This window comes from Lampetra planeri, chromosome 54 (genome assembly GCF_965212315.1).
Source record: "Lampetra planeri chromosome 54, kcLamPlan1.2.h2, whole genome shotgun sequence".
NCBI lineage: Eukaryota > Metazoa > Chordata > Hyperoartia > Petromyzontiformes > Petromyzontidae > Lampetra > Lampetra planeri.
Genome location: NC_136160.1, coordinates 4,196,483 through 4,217,428, shown reverse-complemented (window position 1 = coordinate 4,217,428; position 20,946 = coordinate 4,196,483). Strand labels below are relative to the sequence as shown.

Here is a 20,946-nt window from a genome sequence, read left to right as displayed (position 1 = left end):
TGTCGCGAGCACACGCATGCCGAATTAGAATGATACCCCGCCCCCCCCCACACCAAAAAAGCTTTGCAGAGTCGCCTAATACACATTTTGCCCAATATCGTTCATGTAGTGTTCGACCTCACGTGGGAGCAAAGCAGACAATCTCTAGAGGTAACCCAGCGCGCGTGCAAACACGGTGGGGGGCGGAGAGACTCGGGATGACCTCACAGCCCCCCCCCACACACACCTACAGCACCTACAGCAGCTACAGCAGCAGCAGCTACAGCAGCAGCAGCTACAGCAGCAGCAGCTACAGCAGCTGCAGCAGCAGCAGCTGCAGCAGCAGCAGCTACAGCAGCAGCTGCTGCTACTGCAGCTGCTCCTGCTGCAGCTGGCATAGCAGGTGCCTGATGTGGTCATTGCATTCTCACGGTGGGATCGAGGTGGGGGGAGGTGGGGGATCTTGGTGGGGGAGGTGGGGGGGGAGATCTTGGTGAGGGGGGTGGGATGTTCATGAGGATGGTGGGGGGGGGGGATCTGGGTGAGGGAGGTGGGGGGGGACCTTGTTGGAGATGGATCTAGGTGGGGGGGGTGGGATGTTGAAGGGGGTGCGGGGGTGGTAAGGTGGTGGGAGGGGGATCTTGGTGGGGGGATGTGGGGGGGGGGGGATCTTGTTGGGGGGGGGGGGAGGGGATCTCCAGAGTGAGGAGGCGACCCCACGTGGCGCTGTAACCAGCGCCGCTCAACCTCGGCCGGGTGTCTCTCTGGGTCATCGGCGTGGAGAACGTCGCCGACGGCCGCTGCAAGTCGTGGCCCATCGACTCCGGACTCGCGTTGACACGCAAAATATCCGGCGCCGAATTTGGCGTCGATGTCCAATACCCTCTCCTCCTCCACCGGTACAACCCGGCTGTGCCGGAGGGGGGGAGGGGGGGGCTTAGTCAGTGGCACGCCAACGTCAAGAACGGACAAGTCGATACGCCGCGCGGGTCGCGACACGGCGACACACGCGCCATCAACTCATCGCGAGCTCCTTCCCCGGCCCTGCTTGGCCCCCCCCCCCCCCGAGCCAGATTCAGACGTCTTTGGCGAGGCCCGGCAAAACAGGGGGGGGGGGGGGGGGCAAACACGGCACCCACCAGCACCGCGAGCTTGTCCCACCCCCTGGCTCGGTTCGGATGTGCCAGTGGACAAAGGGCGATCGTGCGACGAGTGCGACGAGTGCGACGAGTGCGACGAGTGCGACGAGTGCGACGAGTGCGACGAGTGCGACGAGTGCGACGAGTGCGACGAGTGCGACGAGTGCGACGAGTGCGACGAGTGCGACGAGTGCGACGAGTGCGAGCACCGGGAGGGGCTGAGACGCCGCGGGGGCTCGCTGTGCAAACGGCTCCCGCAGCAGGTAGGATTAGCGCACTCACTCACACTCACTCACACACACTCACACTCTCTCTCACACTCTCACTCACACACTCTCTCTCACACTCACACACTCTCTCACACACACACTACACTCACTACACTCACACTACACTCACACTCTCACTCTACACTCACTCACACACTACACTCTCACTCACACTCACACATTCACTCACACTCTCACTCACTCACACACACTCACACACACTACACTCACACACACTCACACATTCACTCACTCTCACACACACTCACACACACACTACACTCACACACACTCACATTCTCACACACTCTCACACACTCACTCACACTCTCACACACTCACACTCTCACACTCTCACTCACACACTACCCTCACACACGACTCTCTCACCGTCACACTCGCACACGACTCTCGCTCTCACACAAAGTGCTGGGTACGAAATCCAAAATAGCGCGTCCTCAAAATAGCAGCCAAACCCAGGGATGGGGGTGCCTCCCCGTGCCCACCTACCACCCCCAGCCCCCCGCCCCGGTATATCAGCTTCGTTCACAAAATCCCCTTTGTTTCAACGGAGCCCAAATGTATCCCCCATTCTTTCAGGCGGCTCCCCTTCGACCGACGACCACGCAAAGCCAACTCTGCAACGCGCTATTTCAACGCCACCGCGGCTGTGACAGCGCTGAACCGGGCGTTCGCGGCAGTCACAGTCTGCCCTGCGCGATTATTATTTATTCCCTTCCATTCTCAGGCTATCGATTTTTTTGTGGTGGGGGGGGGGGTCCCCAAAATTATCTGCCGGCGACGTTATTTAGAGGACGCACTGTACCAGCCGTTGGCTTTTGTTTCGGACGCTGCCACCGCTGGCGCCGCTGTCGCCGATTAAAATGAAAAACCCACGGAGGGAGGGAAGGAAAAAAAAGAAAGCCGCACGGAGGAAACCCGAGAAACGCAACGAAAAAAAACAAACAGCGCGGGCAGATTACTCATCACCGCAACCAGCAGCTAAGTTTAGATCGGTGCATGGGAGGTGTGGTGTGTGGCTCCAAGTGCGTGCCAGCGTGTACAGGCACGCGCATCGAGGCAGGCGCAATGTCAAGTGTTGTGTGGGGAGCGCTCACGGCACAACACCGGCGACGATTGTCTGCGACCGGTCCTGGGCCTCCCCTAGGTCGACTCGACCTCAAATGACTACCTGGTGCGGTGTGTAAAACCATCGCCACGGGGGAGACAAAGCCGGACGGGCGTGTGCCGTGCCGTGCCGGCCTTCATAGGTGCTTCGCTTAACAGCATTTGCCCCAACAGCCTGCGTTGGCCACACGGGATGATCTACGCGTTTGTGAGAACAGAGGATCTTTGTCTTTCTGTGTGTGCCGGGTGGTGGCGCGGTGGTTAGCGCACTGCACGTGAGTGTTTTGCAGGTGTGCGTGCGCGTGTGTGTAAGACTGCGCGCGTGTACGTAAGAGTCTATCTGTGTGTACACATATATATACTGTATATACAAACGTGGATTCTCTCAACCATTGCAGGCAGCTCTTCTCCCGGCCGCGTTCACTGCCTCAGAGCGGCCAGCCTGCGTCAGAGAGGGGAGGGGGGGGGTGAAAGGAACACAGAACCGAAAGTTACACCGGCCCACTTTCACTGCCAAGGCACCGCTGCGTGCCGACGTCGCGACGTGCCACAGCGTGCCGTGGCGGGGTCGTGCCAACGGGTAACGTGGCGGCGTGTACCGGTGGGAGCTGCGGTTGCAATCGCGTACGTCGAAATTGATTGTAATCTCGATCTCGGGTGTCGTAATTTAGGCTTAAAATGCTTCTGTAATTGATAATTGTTTTTTTAGCCTTCTATCTGGCAACAAAACTGACACCTTTTTTTACAAGGAGTCATGTTTGCATAGACCACAATACCTGCAGTCATAATGCAAACAAAAACATAACTCTGATAATATATGCACTGTCCTTGAAGTTGATTGGTCCAGATGGTCCAACACCAGGGTGAGACTAGGCTAAGAAAAGCTGTCTCGGGTGTGGACCAATCAACTTCAAGGACAGTGCATTCATTATCAGAGTTATGTTTTTGTTTGCATTATGGCTGCAGGTATTGTGGTCTATGCAAACATGACTCCTTGTAAAAAAGGTGTCAGTTTTGTTGCCAAATAGAAGGGTAAAAAAACAATTATATTTTTTACTGGCAAATGAGGGTCCAATGGTGCTTCTGTAATTGTCGTAGCGGTTTGCAGTGTCCCCGTGTCGTCCCCGTGTCGTCCCGGTGTGTCGTCCCCGTGTGCTCCCCGTGTCCCCCCCGTGTCGCCCCCGTGTCGTCCCCGTGTCGTCCCCGTGTTGTCCCCGTGTCGTCGTCCCCGTGTCGTCCCCGTGTGCCGTGTCGTCCCCGTGTCGTCCCCGTGTCGTCCCCGTGTGCCGTGTCGTCCCCGTGTCGTCCCCGTGTGCCGTGTCGTCCCCGTGTCGTCCCCGTGTCGTCCCCGTGTCGTCCCCGTGTGTCGTCCCCGTGTCGTCCCCGTGTCGTCCCCGTGTCGTGCCCGTGTCGTGCCCGTGTCGTCCCCGTGTGTCGTCCCCGTGTGTCGTCCCCGTGTCCCCCCCGTGCGTCGTCCCCGTGGTGCCCTGGTGGTGGTGGCGGCGTGGCACCTGCGGGACAGCTGGTCCTCCTGGCCGCGGGCGCTGGCCTCGCCCACGGTGGAGGCCCCGGCCGGAAGCTGCTCCAACTGATCCATCACCTCGAGGCCGTTCTCCTCGGCGATCTGGTGGATGAGGCTCTCCACCTGGTCCTGGGGCGTCGTGAGCGTCGTCGCCGAGCTCATGCTGTCCTCCATCACCTGAGCGACACACGCACGCACGCGCACACACGTGTCAAGACCACCTGTGTAACGCACGCACGCGCACACACACATGTCAAGACCACCTGTGTAACGCACGCACGCACACACACGTGTCAAGACCACCTGTGTAACGCACGCACGCGCACACACGTGTCAAGACCACCTGTGTAACGCACGCACGCGCACACACGTGTCAAGACCACCTGTGTAACGCACGCACGCGCGCACACACGTCAATATCCCGTGTGACGCACGCACGTTAAGATCTCCTGTGCAATTTTTTTCAGATGCTGTCTCCCCGACAGACCTGGTCTTCACCTGAGGACGGCTGCTTGCGTTGTGGCTGAAACGTCGTGAGAATTATTTTATTATGTTTTATTTTTATTATTTTATTATTACTTCCCTTCTACGTGACTTTCCCGAAAGAACCAAGAAGATGATCTCCTGTGCAACGCACGCACGCACGCGCGTGAAGATCCCCTGTGTTGGCGAGAGGGGGTGGGGGGTGGCCAGCACCACGCCCGGCCACCTTTGTCTCCCTTGCGGAGAAGTTTACACACCGCACCAGGTACTCATTTGAGGCTGAGTCGACCTAGGGGAGGCCCAGGACTGGTTCAGATAATCGTCACCGGTGTTGACCGTGAACAGGAATCGAACCTGGGTCCGCCAGGTTAGTAGCGCAGCGCCCTAACCGCTACACTACCGCTCCCCACACACACACACACATGTACACACACACACATGTACACACACACACACGTACACACACACACGTACACACACACACGTACACACACACACACGTACACACACACACACGTACACACACACACATATACACACACACACACATATACACACACACACACACGTACACACACACACGTACACACACACACACAAGTACACACAAGTACACACACGTACACACACTTACACACACACACACACACGTACACACACTTACACACACACGTACACACACACATATTCACGCACGCACACAGATCCTCCGGGTAACCATGCGCACCAGTCGGGCTGAAGCTCTGTTAGCGAGCACCTATCAAGGCCGGCACGGCACACGCGGGGATTGCCGTTTGGCCAGCACCGCGCCAGGCCGTCTTTGTCTCCCCAGCAGTGTGCAAGTGGTGTTCAGGGTGAGCGGGGGCAGGTCGCGCGAGCGATGAAGCGGAACTCACCGAGGTGTGGACGTCCAGGTTCTGCACCTGGTGCTCAAACTTGTCCATGACGGCCGACACTTTCTGCAGGTCCATCGACTTGAGGGCCTTGTCCAGCGACTTGGTCACCTGACCCATGTTCTTGGTCACCTGATCGAAAAGACAGAGATGCCCCCGTATAGCCTCGTCAAGACTGCAGTGGCAACTGCCGTGAGCGAGCGACACCCAAGACCAGCACGGCACACCAGGGGGTGTGGTGTGGCGAGCACCTCGCCCAGCCGCATTTTTCTCCCCAGTTCTGACGTAGATGACACACCGCACCGGGAACTCATTTAGGAGGAAGCTGGAGATCCCAGAGAAATAGTGCGCGTGTTGCGGTGCCCTCATGTCGCCTTGTCCTGGTGCGGTGCTGCGGTGCGCGGTGCTGTGGATCGCCGCACCGCTGTGGATTATTCCACCGGTGCGGTGCAATTGGGTTATTCCACCGGCGGTCCTCACCGCCTTCATGGTGACCGCGCTCTGCACTTTGGATGCGACGGCGTCGACGCGGGACGCCATGCGGAGCCAGTTGAGCCCCTCGTTCTTCTTGCGGATCGAGTTCTCCGCGTAGATCCGCGCGCCCTCCACATTCTTCTGCTGCAGTGCCTGGTGTGCGGCGGGAGGAGGGGAGGGGGAGGGAGGGGAGGAGTAGGGAGGGGGAGGTGGGGGGAGGGGAGGTGAAGGGAGGTGAAGGGAGGGGAGGAGTAGGGAGGGGAGGAGTAGGGAGGGGAGGAGTAGGGAGGGGAGGTGGCGGGAGGGGAAGTGGGGGGAGGGGAGGTGCATAGGGGAGGTGGGGGGGGTGGAGGGGTGGGGTGGGGGGAATGAGAGGAGTTTTCGGTTCATTTTTGGTTCACGCAGTTGCCGAGTGTATGAGCCCCCAAACTCGCACGATGTCACGCAGCCGCAGCGACCGACGGCGCTAGATTCGGCTGTGGAGAATTGCTCCTCAACTCGCAGGGTGCCGACAAATCATAACCGGCGCTTTTGTTTCGACATTTGTACGCGTGACAATTAAAACAAAAACTAGGTCAAACCCAAGAATAAATGACGAATCGTAACACTGGCCGCGGAAACCCACTGCGCTAAGTTAGTGGGGGCAAAGTTGCACGAGGTGAGGGTTAAGACGTTCATCTGGAACGGAGTGTGGGGGTTAAACACGGTGTGGATAAGACGTAACAACCAGCCCGTGTCGCCGATGTGACGTAAAGGTCAATAAGAAGTGGGCAAAGTTTACTACCAGTCACTCAACATCAACATGTAATTGTGGCCAAAGTAGGTGATGCCGTCACCACCACCACCACACCTCGCCAATGCTTTATACCCTCCGTCAGTTCCTGCAGCTGCTGAGCGGTGGAGACACACAGCGACCTCCAAGATCAGCCCTGACAGTCACCCACCATCTGCTCTTAGATAGAGTCCCACAGGCTCAGACAGAGACCCACAGACTCACAGAGAGACCCACAAGCTTACAGAGACCCACAGACTCGCACAGAGCCACAGACTCACACAGAGACCCACAGACTCACACAGAGACACACAGACTCACATAGAGGCTCACACAGAGACCCACAGAGACCCACAGGCTCACACAGACTCGCACGGAGAGCCATATCGCTTCTGAAAAGAGCTACGCAGTTTAGTGCGCCTCACCCGGTAAAATAAAATAAGTGTAAGAGTTTAGTTTCGATAAGAGCCAATGCCCGTCTCGTTGCGCCAAGGTGGCAGAACGCTCTGCCCACTGAGCGCTACCTCCCGCAAGCCCCGGTGGTGATGGTCACCCATCCACTGGGTGCATTCAGGGCGATGTGAGTGGCGTCCTGGGAAAAAGTGACAGTTGAGTGCGCCTTCCCTGGTGAAAAATAAAAAAAAATTGTTCAAGTGGCACACGTGGGTATGCGGGCGGCGCTTTACCTTCTTGACTTTGGCCTGCTCTGTCTTGGCGTCCTTCTCCGCCTTCTTGGAGAGCTTCTCCAGCTGCTTCGCTGTGAACTGAGAGCGGAGCAGCAACGTTGACGTTGACCACCGCAGCGGCAGCCGTGTGTACGCCGGGTACACACACAGGGCACACACACACAGGGTACACACACAGGGCACACACACAGGGTAAACACGCGACAAAGACCCTGCTGGGGTAAGTGCTGTTAGCGAGCACCTATGAAGGCCGGTACAAGTGGGTGGTCTCCCGAGTGGCGATGTTTACTACACCGCATCAGGTTCTCATTTGAGGCCGAATCGACCTAGGGGAGGCCCAGGACCGGTTCAAATTTTCGCCACTGTTATTGACCGTCGTGAGCGGGAATCGAACTTGGGTCGCTAGGTTTGTAGCGCAGCGCACGAAAAACTGCACCACCACCCTCCAATCGTATATACAACAACCGCCATTCGCTACTAAGTGGCGGTGACGTCACTTGTGCCAGGCTATGTGCACGTTAAGGCCACGTGAAGTGTCAAACGCCCGCTGGCAGGCGGTCACGGGACAGACCCAGCAGGTGCCATGCGTTGCCTGAGTGAAATGACCGGCTGATGCACCACTTGTGCCCCCTACTGTGCTAACCGTGTATACCCTAGCGGGGAGCGGTAGTGTAGCGGTTAGCGCGCTGCACTACGAACCCGGCGACCCGGGTTCAATTCCCGTTAACACCTGAGCACCACACACACCTGAACACCACACACACCTTACCTCCAACTCCAAACACCTGAACACAAGACAAACTAATACATCGGCGACCCTTGAATGCATCATCAACTGAAACCAAAAGGCGTTGTGATCGGATCAAAACCAGCCCGCGACGGGAAGAACAATCTTCGAGAAACGCAAGTCGCCCCGCCAACAATGGGGGGGCATCGTCACAACTCTGTTGACATGTTAAAGTCGTCATCTATTTGTGCCGTGAATCGCAGGCGAGGAGCGCTTTTTACCTTCAACTGGAACAAAGTGTCTGCGAAAAGAGAGACACAGACACACACACACGCGCACGAGTCAACAACATAACGCAATAAAGATTCCGATTCTGAACAATGTACACAATTCTCCACGTGATGTGTGTGTGTGTAAAAAAAATAAATCGACGCAATATCGCGACGCATGCCCGTCGGCTACGTGACGATAAGTGACGACACCGGCAATTGGGCGACACAAGCACACGCTGGAGCGGTCTCCGGTAATCCGTGTTTCGTCGGGAGACAGGGAAAGAGCCGAAAGTGCCGAGGGGAACGAGAGATAACAGGGGAGGTTACAGAAGAGGTAACAGGGGAGGTAACAGGACAGGTAATAGAAGAGGTAATAGAAGAGGTAACAGAATAGGTAACAAGACAGGTAACAGGACAGGTAACAGAAGAGGTAACAGAATAGGTAACAGGACAGGTAACAGAAGAGGTAACAGGACAGGTAACAGGACAGGTAACAGGACAGGTAACAGGGGAGGCCATTTGGAGTTGAGGCGAGTCAGAAGGGGTGGGGGGGGGGTATGGTGATAGCTGAGAGGGGGGCGTGAGGGGAGATAGGGAAGCGATACAGGAGAGAGGGGGGAGAGAAGACATGGAACATACAAGGGAGATGAGAGGGAAGATCTGTCATGTGTCCGACTGGACATCTGTGAAAAAGAGCTTCATAGCTTATCGGATTCCCTCCTCCAGGAAAAATAAAAAAAATGATTCTGATCGATGAGAGGAGGGAGGGGGGGTGAATATGGGGGGAGAGGGGAGGGATGAGACGACACGGGACTGAGAATCAGATAATTGTATACCACAGGAGGAATCCGATGAGATATAGAGCTCTTTTGTTCACAGATGTCTAGCAGGGGCAGGGCAGAACGTGACAACAAACAACACAGAAACACGATGGGGGGGATTGGAAATTAAAGGTGAGGTAAACGAATCACACCAACAAATTTACACAATTTTGTTTATCTTACCAGGTAAAGTCAAACTGAAGGTATAAACTTATTTTTCAGAAGCGACCAGGCCACAAATGATAGCTCAGCGAAGTTGCTTATCGTCGTGTGGAAGTGTATAACGGTGGAGGGGGGGGGGGAGGACGCCGACACGACCCCGCCGCCAAAGCGGCGCTCCATCGCGGGCCAACCAGCCAGGAAAACCCGCAGGCTTCTCACCAGGCCGCAGTCGGCCTCCTCTTCCACATCTCCGGCTCAGCGCGACTGACTTACGCACGCGAACCACACACCCACCACCACCACACACACGCACCCCTTGCCGTAGTTGTCAGTCACTCTCACACAACACCCCACAGCAAACACCCCACAACAAACACAGCAACACCGCGAAAAGCTTCTCTTACCGTCCATGGCGAGTTTGGGGGTCTCAGTCTCTTCCTTCTTGGTGACGTCACCAACCGCGGTTGCGCAATGCCCCGCCCCCGGTGACGTCACTGCTCCCCATCGACGACGACGTCATAACAGCCACGCCCTCTCACTCGATGACGTCGCGCGTCACGCGCTCAAGTCACCAACCGTGGTTGCGCAATGCCCCGCCCCCGCCGCCGGTGACGTCACTGTTCCCCGTCGACGACGTCAGAACAGCCACGCCCTCTCACTCGATGACGTCGCGCGTCACGCGCTGAGCACGTGCTCGCGATGACTCCTCGCTCAGCTGACTTGGGGGGTGCGTGTCTTGGCTACCGTCACCACCACCACCACCTCCTCCTCCTCGTTGAGGATTATCCGCCGCCTTGTAAAGGCTGCCAGCCGTGGCGACGGAGCGATGCGATGGGATGGGCCCGTTGGCGCGCGGGTGGATCGTTGTTCTTGTGGTTGTTGTTGGTTCTAGATTTGAAGCTTTCGTGACTGCAAGGATTCATATTCTTAGGTTTTTTTCGGTAAAGTCACGTAGGTAAAGCATTAAAATTAATTGTTGTTGGTTGTTTGACTTGCATCCCACTGCGTTGGTGTACGGTGTTTTTTCTGCAATATTTTGCTGTCTTTTCTTGGATTTTCTGTTTGCAGCGATTCATCTTCTTGGTTTCTTTCGGTAAAGTCTCGTAGAAGGGAAATAACGGCTGCTTGCGCTGTGGCCAAAACGTCGTGATAATTATTTTATTATGTTTTATTTTATTATTTCCCTTCTACGTGACTTTACCGAAAGAACCAAGAAGATTGACCAATGTAGTAAACCACTGGAGCCTGCGCTCCTGCAATGGAAGAGCAAAACTCCAAATTGTCATAAGCAATAGTTGAATGACGCTGTCAAATAACCCTGAAAACATCTACTCAGGGCGATTGACGCTAATAGCATTTCCAAAACGTCTATGTCATTAACTCTTTATTCTAGGCCTTCTGTATACAGTACCTAAACTACGTGGTTCTGGGATGGCGGATCTAAAGTGAACTAAACAAGATGGCGTCACTTCCGGCCCCCCTCACTTCCGGCCCCCCTCGGCTCCCCTCACTTCCGGCCACCCTCACTTCCGGCCCCCCTCACTTCCGGCCCCCCCCCTCTCATTTCCCCCTACCCCGTCACATCCCCCCCACCTCACACTTCCCCCCCCCTCCCCCACGTGTTGACCCTCTAGGTAACAATAGGTCCATGTCCTCTCCACGACAAACGTGGCTCTGGGAGACACACCAAGCCGGCGCCATAGCACAGCGCACTAACCACAGCGCACTAACCACAGCGCACTAACCACAGCGCACTAACCTCAGAGCACTAACCACAGCGCACTAACCTCAGAGCACTAACCACAGCGCACTAACCTCAGAGCACTAACCACAGCGCACTAACCTCAGAGCACTAACCACAGCGCACTAACCTCAGAGCACTAACCACAGCGCACTAACCTCAGCGCACTAACCACAGCGCACTAACCACAGCGCACTAACCACAGCGCACTAACCTCAGAGCACTAACCACAGCGCACTAACCACAGCGCACTAACCACAGCGCACTAACCTCAGCGCACTAACCACAGCGCACTAACCACAGCGCACTAACCACAGCGCACTAACCTCAGAGCACTAACCACAGCGCACTAACCTCAGCGCACTAACCACAGCGCACTAATCACAGCGCACTAACCACAGCGCACTAACCACAGCGCACTAACCTCAGAGCACTAACCACAGCGCACTAACCTCAGCGCACTAACCACAGCGCACTAACCACAGCGCACTAACCACAGCGCACTAACCTCAGCGCACTAACCACAGCGCACTAACCTCAGCGCACTAACCACAGCGCACTAACCACAGCGCACTAACCACAGCGCACTAACCACAGCGCACTAACCACAGCGCACTAACCACAGCGCACTAACCACAGCGCACTAATCACAGCGCACTAACCACAGCGCACTAACCACAGCGCACTAACCACAGCGCACTAACCACAGCGCACTAACCACAGCGCACTAACCACAGCGCACTAACCACAGCGCACTAACCACAGCGCACTAACCACAGCGCACTAACCACAGCGCACTAACCACAGCGCACTAATCACAGCGCACTAACCACAGCGCACTAACCACAGCGCACTAACCACAGCGCACTAATCACAGCGCACTAACCTCAGTGCACTAACCACAGCGCACTAACCTCAGCGCACTAACCACAGCGCACTAACCACAGCGCACTAACCACAGCGCACTAATCACAGCGCACTAACCTCAGTGCACTAACCACAGCGCACTAACCTCAGCGCACTAACCACAGCGCACTAATCACAGCGCACTAACCACAGCGCACTAACCACAGCGCACTAACCACAGCGCACTAACCACAGCGCACTAACCACAGCGCACTAACCACAGCGCACTAACCACAGCGCACTAACCACAGCGCACTAATCACAGCGCACTAACCTCAGTGCACTAACCACAGCGCACTAACCTCAGCGCACTAACCACAGCGCACTAACCACAGCGCACTAACCACAGCGCACTAATCACAGCGCACTAACCTCAGTGCACTAACCACAGCGCACTAACCACAGCGCACTAACCACAGCGCACTAACCACAGCGCACTAATCACAGCGCACTAACCTCAGTGCACTAACCACAGCGCACTAACCTCAGCGCACTAACCACAGCGCACTAACCACAGCGCACTAACCACAGCGCACTAATCACAGCGCACTAACCACAGCGCACTAATCACAGCGCACTAATCACAGCGCACTAATCACAGCGCACTAACCTCAGCGCACTAATCACAGCGCACTAACCACAGCGCACTAATCACAGCGCACTAACCACAGCGCACTAACCTCAGCGCACTAATCACAGCGCACTAATCACAGCGCACTAACCACAGCGCACTAATCACAGCGCACTAATCACAGCGCACTAACCACAGCGCACTAACCTCAGCGCACTAATCACAGCGCACTAACCTCAGCGCACTAATCACAGCGCACTAACCTCAGCGCACTAACCACAGCGCACTAACCACAGCGCACTAACCACAGCGCACTAACCTCAGCGCACTAATCACAGCGCACTAACCTCAGCGCACTAATCACAGCGCACTAACCTCAGCGCACTAACCTCAGCGCACTAACCACAGCGCACTAATCACAGCGCACTAACCTCAGCGCACTAACCACAGCGCACTAATCACAGCGCACTAACCACAGCGCACTAACCACAGCGCACTAATCACAGCGCACTAACCTCAGCGCACTAACCACAGCGCACTAATCACAGCGCACTAACCTCAGCGCACTAACCACAGCGCACTAATCACAGCGCACTAACCACAGCGCACTAACCACAGCGCACTAATCACAGCGCACTAACCACAGCGCACTAATCACAGCGCACTAACCACAGCGCACTAACCACAGCGCACTAACCACAGCGCACTAACCTCAGCGCACTAACCTCAGCGCACTAACCACAGCGCACTAATCACAGCGCACTAACCTCAGCGCACTAACCACAGCGCACTAATCACAGCGCACTAACCACAGCGCACTAACCACAGCGCACTAACCACAGCGCACTAACCACAGCGCACTAACCACAGCGCACTAACCACAGCGCACTAATCACAGCGCACTAACCACAGCGCACTAATCACAGCGCACTAATCACAGCGCACTAACCACAGCGCACTAACCACAGCGCACTAACCACAGCGCACTAATCACAGCGCACTAACCACAGCGCACTAACCACAGCGCACTAACCACAGCGCACTAACCACAGCGCACTAACCACAGCGCACTAATCACAGCGCACTAACCACAGCGCACTAACCACAGCGCACTAATCACAGCGCACTAACCACAGCGCACTAACCACAGCGCACTAATCACAGCGCACTAACCACAGCGCACTAACCACAGCGCACTAATCACAGCGCACTAACCACAGCGCACTAACCACAGCGCACTAACCACAGCGCACTAACCACAGCGCACTAACCACAGCGCACTAATCACAGCGCACTAATCACAGCGCACTAACCACAGCGCACTAACCACAGCGCACTAACCACAGCGCACTAATCACAGCGCACTAACCACAGCGCACTAACCACAGCGCACTAATCACAGCGCACTAACCACAGCGCACTAACCACAGCGCACTAACCACAGCGCACTAATCACAGCGCACTAACCACAGCGCACTAACCACAGCGCACTAATCACAGCGCACTAACCACAGCGCACTAACCACAGCGCACTAACCACAGCGCACTAACCACAGCGCACTAACCACAGCGCACTAATCACAGCGCACTAATCACAGCGCACTAACCACAGCGCACTAATCACAGCGCACTAATCACAGCGCACTAACCACAGCGCACTAACCACAGCGCACTAACCACAGCGCACTAATCACAGCGCACTAACCACAGCGCACTAACCACAGCGCACTAATCACAGCGCACTAATCACAGCGCACTAACCACAGCGCACTAACCACAGCGCACTAATCACAGCGCACTAATCACAGCGCACTAACCACAGCGCACTAACCACAGCGCACTAACCACAGCGCACTAATCACAGCGCACTAACCACAGCGCACTAACCACAGCGCACTAATCACAGCGCACTAATCACAGCGCACTAATCACAGCGCACTAACCACAGCGCACTAATCACAGCGCACTAACCACAGCGCACTAACCACAGCGCACTAACCACAGCGCACTAACCACAGCGCACTAACCACAGCGCACTAATCACAGCGCACTAATCACAGCGCACTAACCACAGCGCACTAATCACAGCGCACTAATCACAGCGCACTAACCACAGCGCACTAACCACAGCGCACTAACCTCAGCGCACTAACCACAGCGCACTAACCTCAGCGCACTAATCACAGCGCACTAACCACAGCGCACTAACCTCAGCGCACTAACCTCAGCGCACTAACCACAGCGCACTAACCACAGCGCACTAACCTCAGCGCACTAACCACAGCGCACTAACCACAGCGCACTAACCACAGCGCACTAACCACAGCGCACTAACCACAGCGCACTAACCTCAGCGCACTAACCACAGCGCACTAACCACAGCGCACTAACCACAGCGCACTAACCACAGCGCACTAACCACAGCGCACTAACCACAGCGCACTAACCACAGCGCACTAACCACAGCGCACTAACCTCAGCGCACTAACCACAGCGCACTAACCACAGCGCACTAACCACAGCGCACTAACCACAGCGCACTAACCACAGCGCACTAACCACAGCGCACTAACCACAGCGCACTAACCACAGCGCACTAACCACAGCGCACTAACCACAGCGCACTAACCTCAGCGCACTAACCACAGCGCACTAACCACAGCGCACTAACCACAGCGCACTAACCACAGCGCACTAACCTCAGCGCACTAACCACAGCGCACTAACCTCAGCGCACTAACCACAGCGCACTAACCACAGCGCACTAACCACAGCGCACTAACCACAGCGCACTAACCTCAGCGCACTAACCACAGCGCACTAACCACAGCGCACTAACCACAGCGCACTAACCTCAGCGCACTAACCACAGCGCACTAACCACAGCGCACTAACCACAGCGCACTAACCACAGCGCACTAACCACAGCGCACTAATCACAGCGCACTAACCTCAGCGCACTAACCACAGCGCACTAACCACAGCGCACTAACCACAGCGCACTAACCACAGCGCACTAACCTCAGCGCACTAACCACAGCGCACTAACCACAGCGCACTAACCACAGCGCACTAACCACAGCGCACTAACCACAGCGCACTAACCACAGCGCACTAACCACAGCGCACTAACCACTCTGCCACCGCTCCACCAGACCACCCCGGTCTGTAAACACCGTAGGTAATCGATTCACGTGACCCAGCCAACCGCTAGAGGGCCTCTACATTCACACCAAATGTAAAAAAAAAAGTTTAATGGATGTCGCGGAGCCTGATTCACAACAGTTCAACGAATCGTGAATGTCGGTGGGTAGGGGGCGAATGTTATACACCCCCACCACAAGTTATATATCTCTTGATGACCAACGGCCGCCCCCCACCAGACAACGCTTATTGTCTCCCACTGACAATGACCACACGGTTTCGCCGCCTGCTGAAGAGACTCGCGGTTCGGATCCGGCAGGCCGCCCCTGCCAAATAGTACGGGGCGTCGTGAACCGTACATCAACATTGCGCCGTCCGCTTACGCGGGAAGGCGCGCGTTGACCGCGCAGTGAACGGGTCATGCAGATCCCCCGTGTGACGTCGAGCGCAATAGAGCGCTGCCCGTCGGTCGTGTGCCAGCAACGACAAAAAAAGTAGATACTCGCTAATTTCATCGATTGAAATGTACATTTTTTGTTTTTAGCGGAACAACCTTTTTTGAGACGTCAAAATAAATTAAGCGGACAATATATTTCCTTCGTACATCTGTCCGTTGAAAGAAAGAAAAATTGTGTTGTTTTTTTAACGACCCGTCGACCACACGGCCGTCCTGGGAGTGCACGATTGCAAACTCTGGACCGGTTTCACCTTACAAGTGTCTCATCAGCATGAACCAACAACGTTGGTGAACTGCCGGATGTCGAGATTTCGTGAGGCTTTCTCGGGAAAATAAGCGGAATAAAATAATAAACCCGTAATGACCCAGCCCCCCCCCGCTCCACGCCTAATGACAATTATCTCATTCAGCAAATGCACTAAACTCTAGATCCGTGGGCAGATTATCCGGATGGCGGGTTAGGCCGTGCTTGCGAAAGAAAAATAAATAAACCATCTTTACGCACGCGCACGCGAGTTCAATCGTCAGCCGCTCCTCACTCGCCAGGGGGTTTCGTGACTCAGGCGCCCCCGTGTGACCGCCAACTTGTCAGAAAGGAAAGCGGTTTTAAGCGATAAAAAAAGAGATAATAATCGTAAGATAACCTAATCCATGTCGCCGCACCTCCCCTGTTGTGCGTAGATAAACAAAAAAATACGTTTCGATTTAAAGCTTTCGTGACTGCAGGGATTCATCTTCTTGGTTCTTTCGGTAAAGTCACGTAGAAGGGAAATAATAAAATAATTAAACATAATAAAATACAATTCTCACGACGTTTCGGCCACAACGCAAGCAGCCGTCCTCAGGTGAAGAACAGCGCTGTCGGAAAGACAGCGTCTGAATGAACACCATATACGCAGCCAAGCTTGGTGGTGTTCATTCAGACGCTGTCTTTCCGATAGCCCTGTTCTTCACCTGAGGACGGCTGCTTGCGTTGTGGCCGAAACGTCGTGAGAATTGTATTTTATTATGTTATATTTTATTATTTTATTATTTCCCTTCTACGTGACTTTACCAAAAGAACCAAGAAGAGAAAAAATACGTCTTTGCCACGTATCCACCCTTGCCACTGAACAATAACGCAACAGGTTTCCCTCGCTCGATGCGGGGCCGGTTTGTCGGACCTCGCGCCGTATATGCGGATAAACTATTTCTACCCAGGACGTCGCGCGCTTCGAATCCACTCGCACCGCGGCTACGCGGTCACACGCGGGACAGCGTTTGCGTACCGCGGCCGTGCGTGCGTGCCGTACGCGCTTACGCCGGGCCAGGCAGCCGTCTCTCTCGCCACGTGCGGTTTCGCTCTGCGTGCCCATTTCGGAGATCGCATCTGCTGCTGCTGCTGCCGCCGCCGCACAGGAGCGAGGGAAGCCTGGACCGCCGACTCCGTAACGCGGGCATCGCCACGCAGCAGTCGCTCGCTCTCACGGAGAGACGACGACTCGGAGCAGCGAGGAAGGAACCGCAGACGAACGGGAAGGCGGCGGCAGAGAGAATTGGCCGCGCATTGCCAACGGCGTTGCCGCAGTGCGGTGAAGCGCACTGCGCCATCAACACGGAGACCCGAGTTCGATGACCTGGATACGGGGAACACGTCCGTCAGGTCCAAGCGATTGATTCCGTGCTGGCGTGACGTGAAGCAAGCGGTGGAAATGTCACATTCCTGCGGCGGGGGAAAGTATATCCATGGGACAACCAACGCTGACCACCTTACAAATTAGTACTCATGTTATCGACTCGAAAGCAATGATGGGCCGAGTCGACCCACAACCAGAACTTGCAAGCTTCCCATCATAAGCCCGCTCGCTCTACCGCTCAGCCACCCACCCCTGGCCATCAGCGGTTGAATTATCTGAAGCGGTCCCAGGCGCTGCCGTCACCGGCCTGTGCGGTGAAGTATGGTCAAACATCCCCCCACGAGCGAATCGGTTACGGCGACGCCTTTACCGAGGAGCGGATTGACAGAGTTGTAAATCATTTCATTGTCGTGTTATCGTTACGACGACTGTTTGCACATAGTCACATAGTCACTTTAAGATGTTTTCTTGTTCATGTTTTAGTTTTTTGTTTGTTGCGGTTGCACCCGATTCAAGAGCCGAATGGCTCACAGGGTTATTCCAAATAAATGAAACGAATGAAATGAAATGAAAAAGAAGCTGAAGCAGGGTTGAGTTATGGATAGTGATCGGATTCGAGACCGCTGTGTGTGCCAGGTGCTATAGGTCCGGCTGCGGTCATACGCCGTGGTTCGGCCAAACGCAGCCAAAGCCAGGAACTACGTACAGCCAGTGCCAATCCACTGCTGGGTCAGGGGCCTCCTCGTGCCCGCGTGCTTCGTGGATAAGCTGTTGCTGCAGTGCCCCTCTTCTGTCCACCTCCCAGCCCCGCAGGCCGACGGCAAACCGCTTTAAACGCCGCTCGCCTCGGCACGCATGAGCCAGGCTCAAACCTGCTCGGCTTCCAAGGCAACTCGGTCGTCGATTAATTAACAAACTCATTAATTCCGCTGCCGAAACTTCCTCTCCACCAGGCGAGAGAAACCCCCTCCAAAGGGGCTCCCCTTTATATTTATTGCAAATATCATCTTTAAAAAAATTATCCACCAGCAATGGCAGTAATAATAATAATACATTTAAAAAGTGATACACACTCAGGACCGGATTCAGTCTCCCTCCACCCCCCTCCCCTCCCTCCCTCCTCCACCAACCCGTCGCTCAGTTTCCCGCCCACAACCCTCCTGCCCCGCCCCCCCACCTCAATTTAGCTCATCGCTGTCGCTAATTCATCCCTTGAGCTCCCCTCCCCCGCCCGCCCGCCCCCACCGCCGATGACATCCGCACGCTAACGACTGCTCAAGAGGCCTCAGCCGCCGCAACCGCCGCAACCGCCGCAACCGCCGCCGCGTTCAGTTTCGTCGACGTAGCCACCCACCGTCGCGTGTGTGCAGGCGATGCAACTGCACCGGTGGGCGGCCCATGGGCTGGAGTGGTGGCCAGCTGCAGGGGCTACGGCGAGCGAGCGAGAGAGAGAGAGGGGGGCATTGCGGTACTGGATGTGGTGCGCCGGGTGCAGAAATGTTTTCCAGTTCAAATGAAGACCTGGTCTTGCCGCCCATCCCCCGACCACCACCGTCGCATGATTATTGTTTAGCGTCGCTGTCGTTTGCCGTGAATCATCGCGCGACGCGGTTGGCGGGCGTCACACTGTCGCTCCTCCCCCCACCCCCGGGTTGCGTGGAGCCGGGCGGGGTCCCGCCGGAGGTCACTTGACCGTCGCCGTCGTGGCCTGGGTCCGTGCCGCCACCCACGCCATGAACACGTCCCTGTCGCGACATCATCGTAACCGTTACCACCATCGCAAGCGTCGTCGACGTCGCTGATTTCATTGGGGTCAACATCGTAGTCGTCACCGTCATCATCATCATTTCCCTCATTGTCGCCGCTGTTCATTTTCATTGTCATCATCGTTATCATTGCCATTGTCATTTTGATCACCATTGTATTCATCGTCGTCATCATTCACCATTGGAACCTCCTTAGCCAGTAGCAAAAAATGATAATTAGTTTTTTTACCCTTTTATCTGGCAACAAACTGACACCTTTTTTTTTTACCCCGAGCTCTCATACTCTGATGGTGCATTGTCTTTGAGTTGTGCGCCTTTTGGCGTCATCTGGTCCAACACCATGTGAGACTGGGCTCTAAGGAAAGCTGTCTCGGGTGTGGACCAATCAACTTCAAGGACAGTGCATACATCATCAGAGTTGTATTTTTTGTTTGCATTCCGACCGCAGGTATTGTGGTCAATGCAAACATGACTCCTTGTAAAAAAAAAGGTGTCAGCTTTGTTGCCAGATAAAAGGGTAAAAAAAACAATTATCATGTCGTCATCAGTGTTAACATCGTCATCATCGTTATCAACTGCCACTTCATCACCGCTTTCGTCCATCGGTCACCATCATCCCATCTGGCCTCGCTCCAGAGTCTTCCCCAGAGTGACAACCTCAGGGCGTAATTACCGGCGCTAATAATAACTTACAGATTCCAAAGTCTCGCAGGCGCTGCGCGCAGGAACCACAGACAAGCAGGAGCAGAGGTAGCAGCAGCAGCAGCAGCTGCAGCAGCTGCAGCAGCTGCAGCAGCTGCAGCAGCAGCTGCAGCTGCAGCAGCAGCTGCAGCAACAGCAGCAGCTACGGCAGCCAGGCAGGAGAGCCGGCACAAAGCAACAATTTCCCAAGCTCTGCGTTCCTCTCTATATTGATCCTTTTCTGCTCCGGAGCATCTGCAAGTTACAGGGTGGGGGGGGGGGGTCCCCTTTCACCGCCGAAATCTGGGGAACGTGCGAGAGGCGTAGTCACGCCGCTGTTTGTAAACATGTCGTTACTCACCGCAGAGAACCGTAGCGGCACGAACCGCCGCTCTCTACGATTGCTGGAGCCAAACCGTGTGCCACACGCCCTTCAGATTTCGCTCTGATGACGCGTGTACACGTCAGAGAAATTGTATGCCAATGGGCGTAACGTCGTCGGAATGGAATCGGAAGAAAAACCGACGACGTACGTGTACATCGTGGGAGGATGCTTTTCGCCCGATCGACGGGCGTTCCACGCGCGGTACACAGAGCGTGATGGGAGACGACCACCTTCGCTCGTGTACCCAGGGGCAGGAGAGACTCGCCTGCAGTGGCTGACCACGCACTCGCTGCTGCAGTACTCGTTGTCCCAGTCGACGCTCTCCACCGAGGGGTTGTTGCAGCCCGTGCGC

At 55.5% G+C, this 20,946-nt stretch overlaps 1 protein-coding gene across 3 annotated transcripts; it reads right to left on the bottom strand.

The window, feature by feature from the left end:
* Positions 1-639: 639 nt before the first annotated feature.
* CHMP1A (charged multivesicular body protein 1A) lies at positions 640-19,447 on the bottom strand. 3 transcript variants are annotated; one of them, XM_078617621.1, is made up of 8 exons: positions 19,117-19,447; positions 8,354-8,373; positions 7,346-7,423; positions 5,894-6,040; positions 5,417-5,545; positions 4,027-4,214; positions 2,891-2,957; positions 640-889 (listed from the first exon to the last, which is right to left on the bottom strand). In XM_078617621.1, the coding sequence occupies exons 1-7, from the start codon at positions 19,298-19,300 to the stop codon at positions 2,936-2,938; spliced, it is 768 nt and encodes a 255-aa protein (XP_078473747.1). In that variant the 5' UTR covers positions 19,301-19,447; the 3' UTR covers positions 640-889; positions 2,891-2,935. The 3 variants fall into 3 exon arrangements, with proteins under 3 accessions (XP_078473747.1, XP_078473746.1, XP_078473748.1); XM_078617620.1 differs by lacking the exon at positions 640-889 and having other exon boundaries at positions 1,796-2,957; XM_078617622.1 differs by lacking the exons at positions 640-889; positions 19,117-19,447 and adding an exon at positions 9,732-9,842 and having other exon boundaries at positions 1,796-2,957.
* Between the last annotated feature and the right edge of the window lie 1,499 nt (positions 19,448-20,946).

Bases quoted from the DNA above. Each gene is read 5' to 3' on its own strand.
- CHMP1A (XM_078617621.1), bottom strand. From the start codon at position 19,300: ATGGGCGGCAAGACCAGGTCTTCATTTGAACTGGAAAACATTTCTGCA. The intron at 5,546-5,893 runs GTGAGGACCGCC...CTTTTCGATCAG, and splicing joins GCGCGGTCACCATGAAGGCG to GTGACCAAGAACATGGGTCA. The intron at 2,958-4,026 runs GTGCCACGCCGC...TCTCTGACGCAG, and splicing joins GAGGACCAGCTGTCCCGCAG to GCTGGCCGCTCTGAGGCAGT.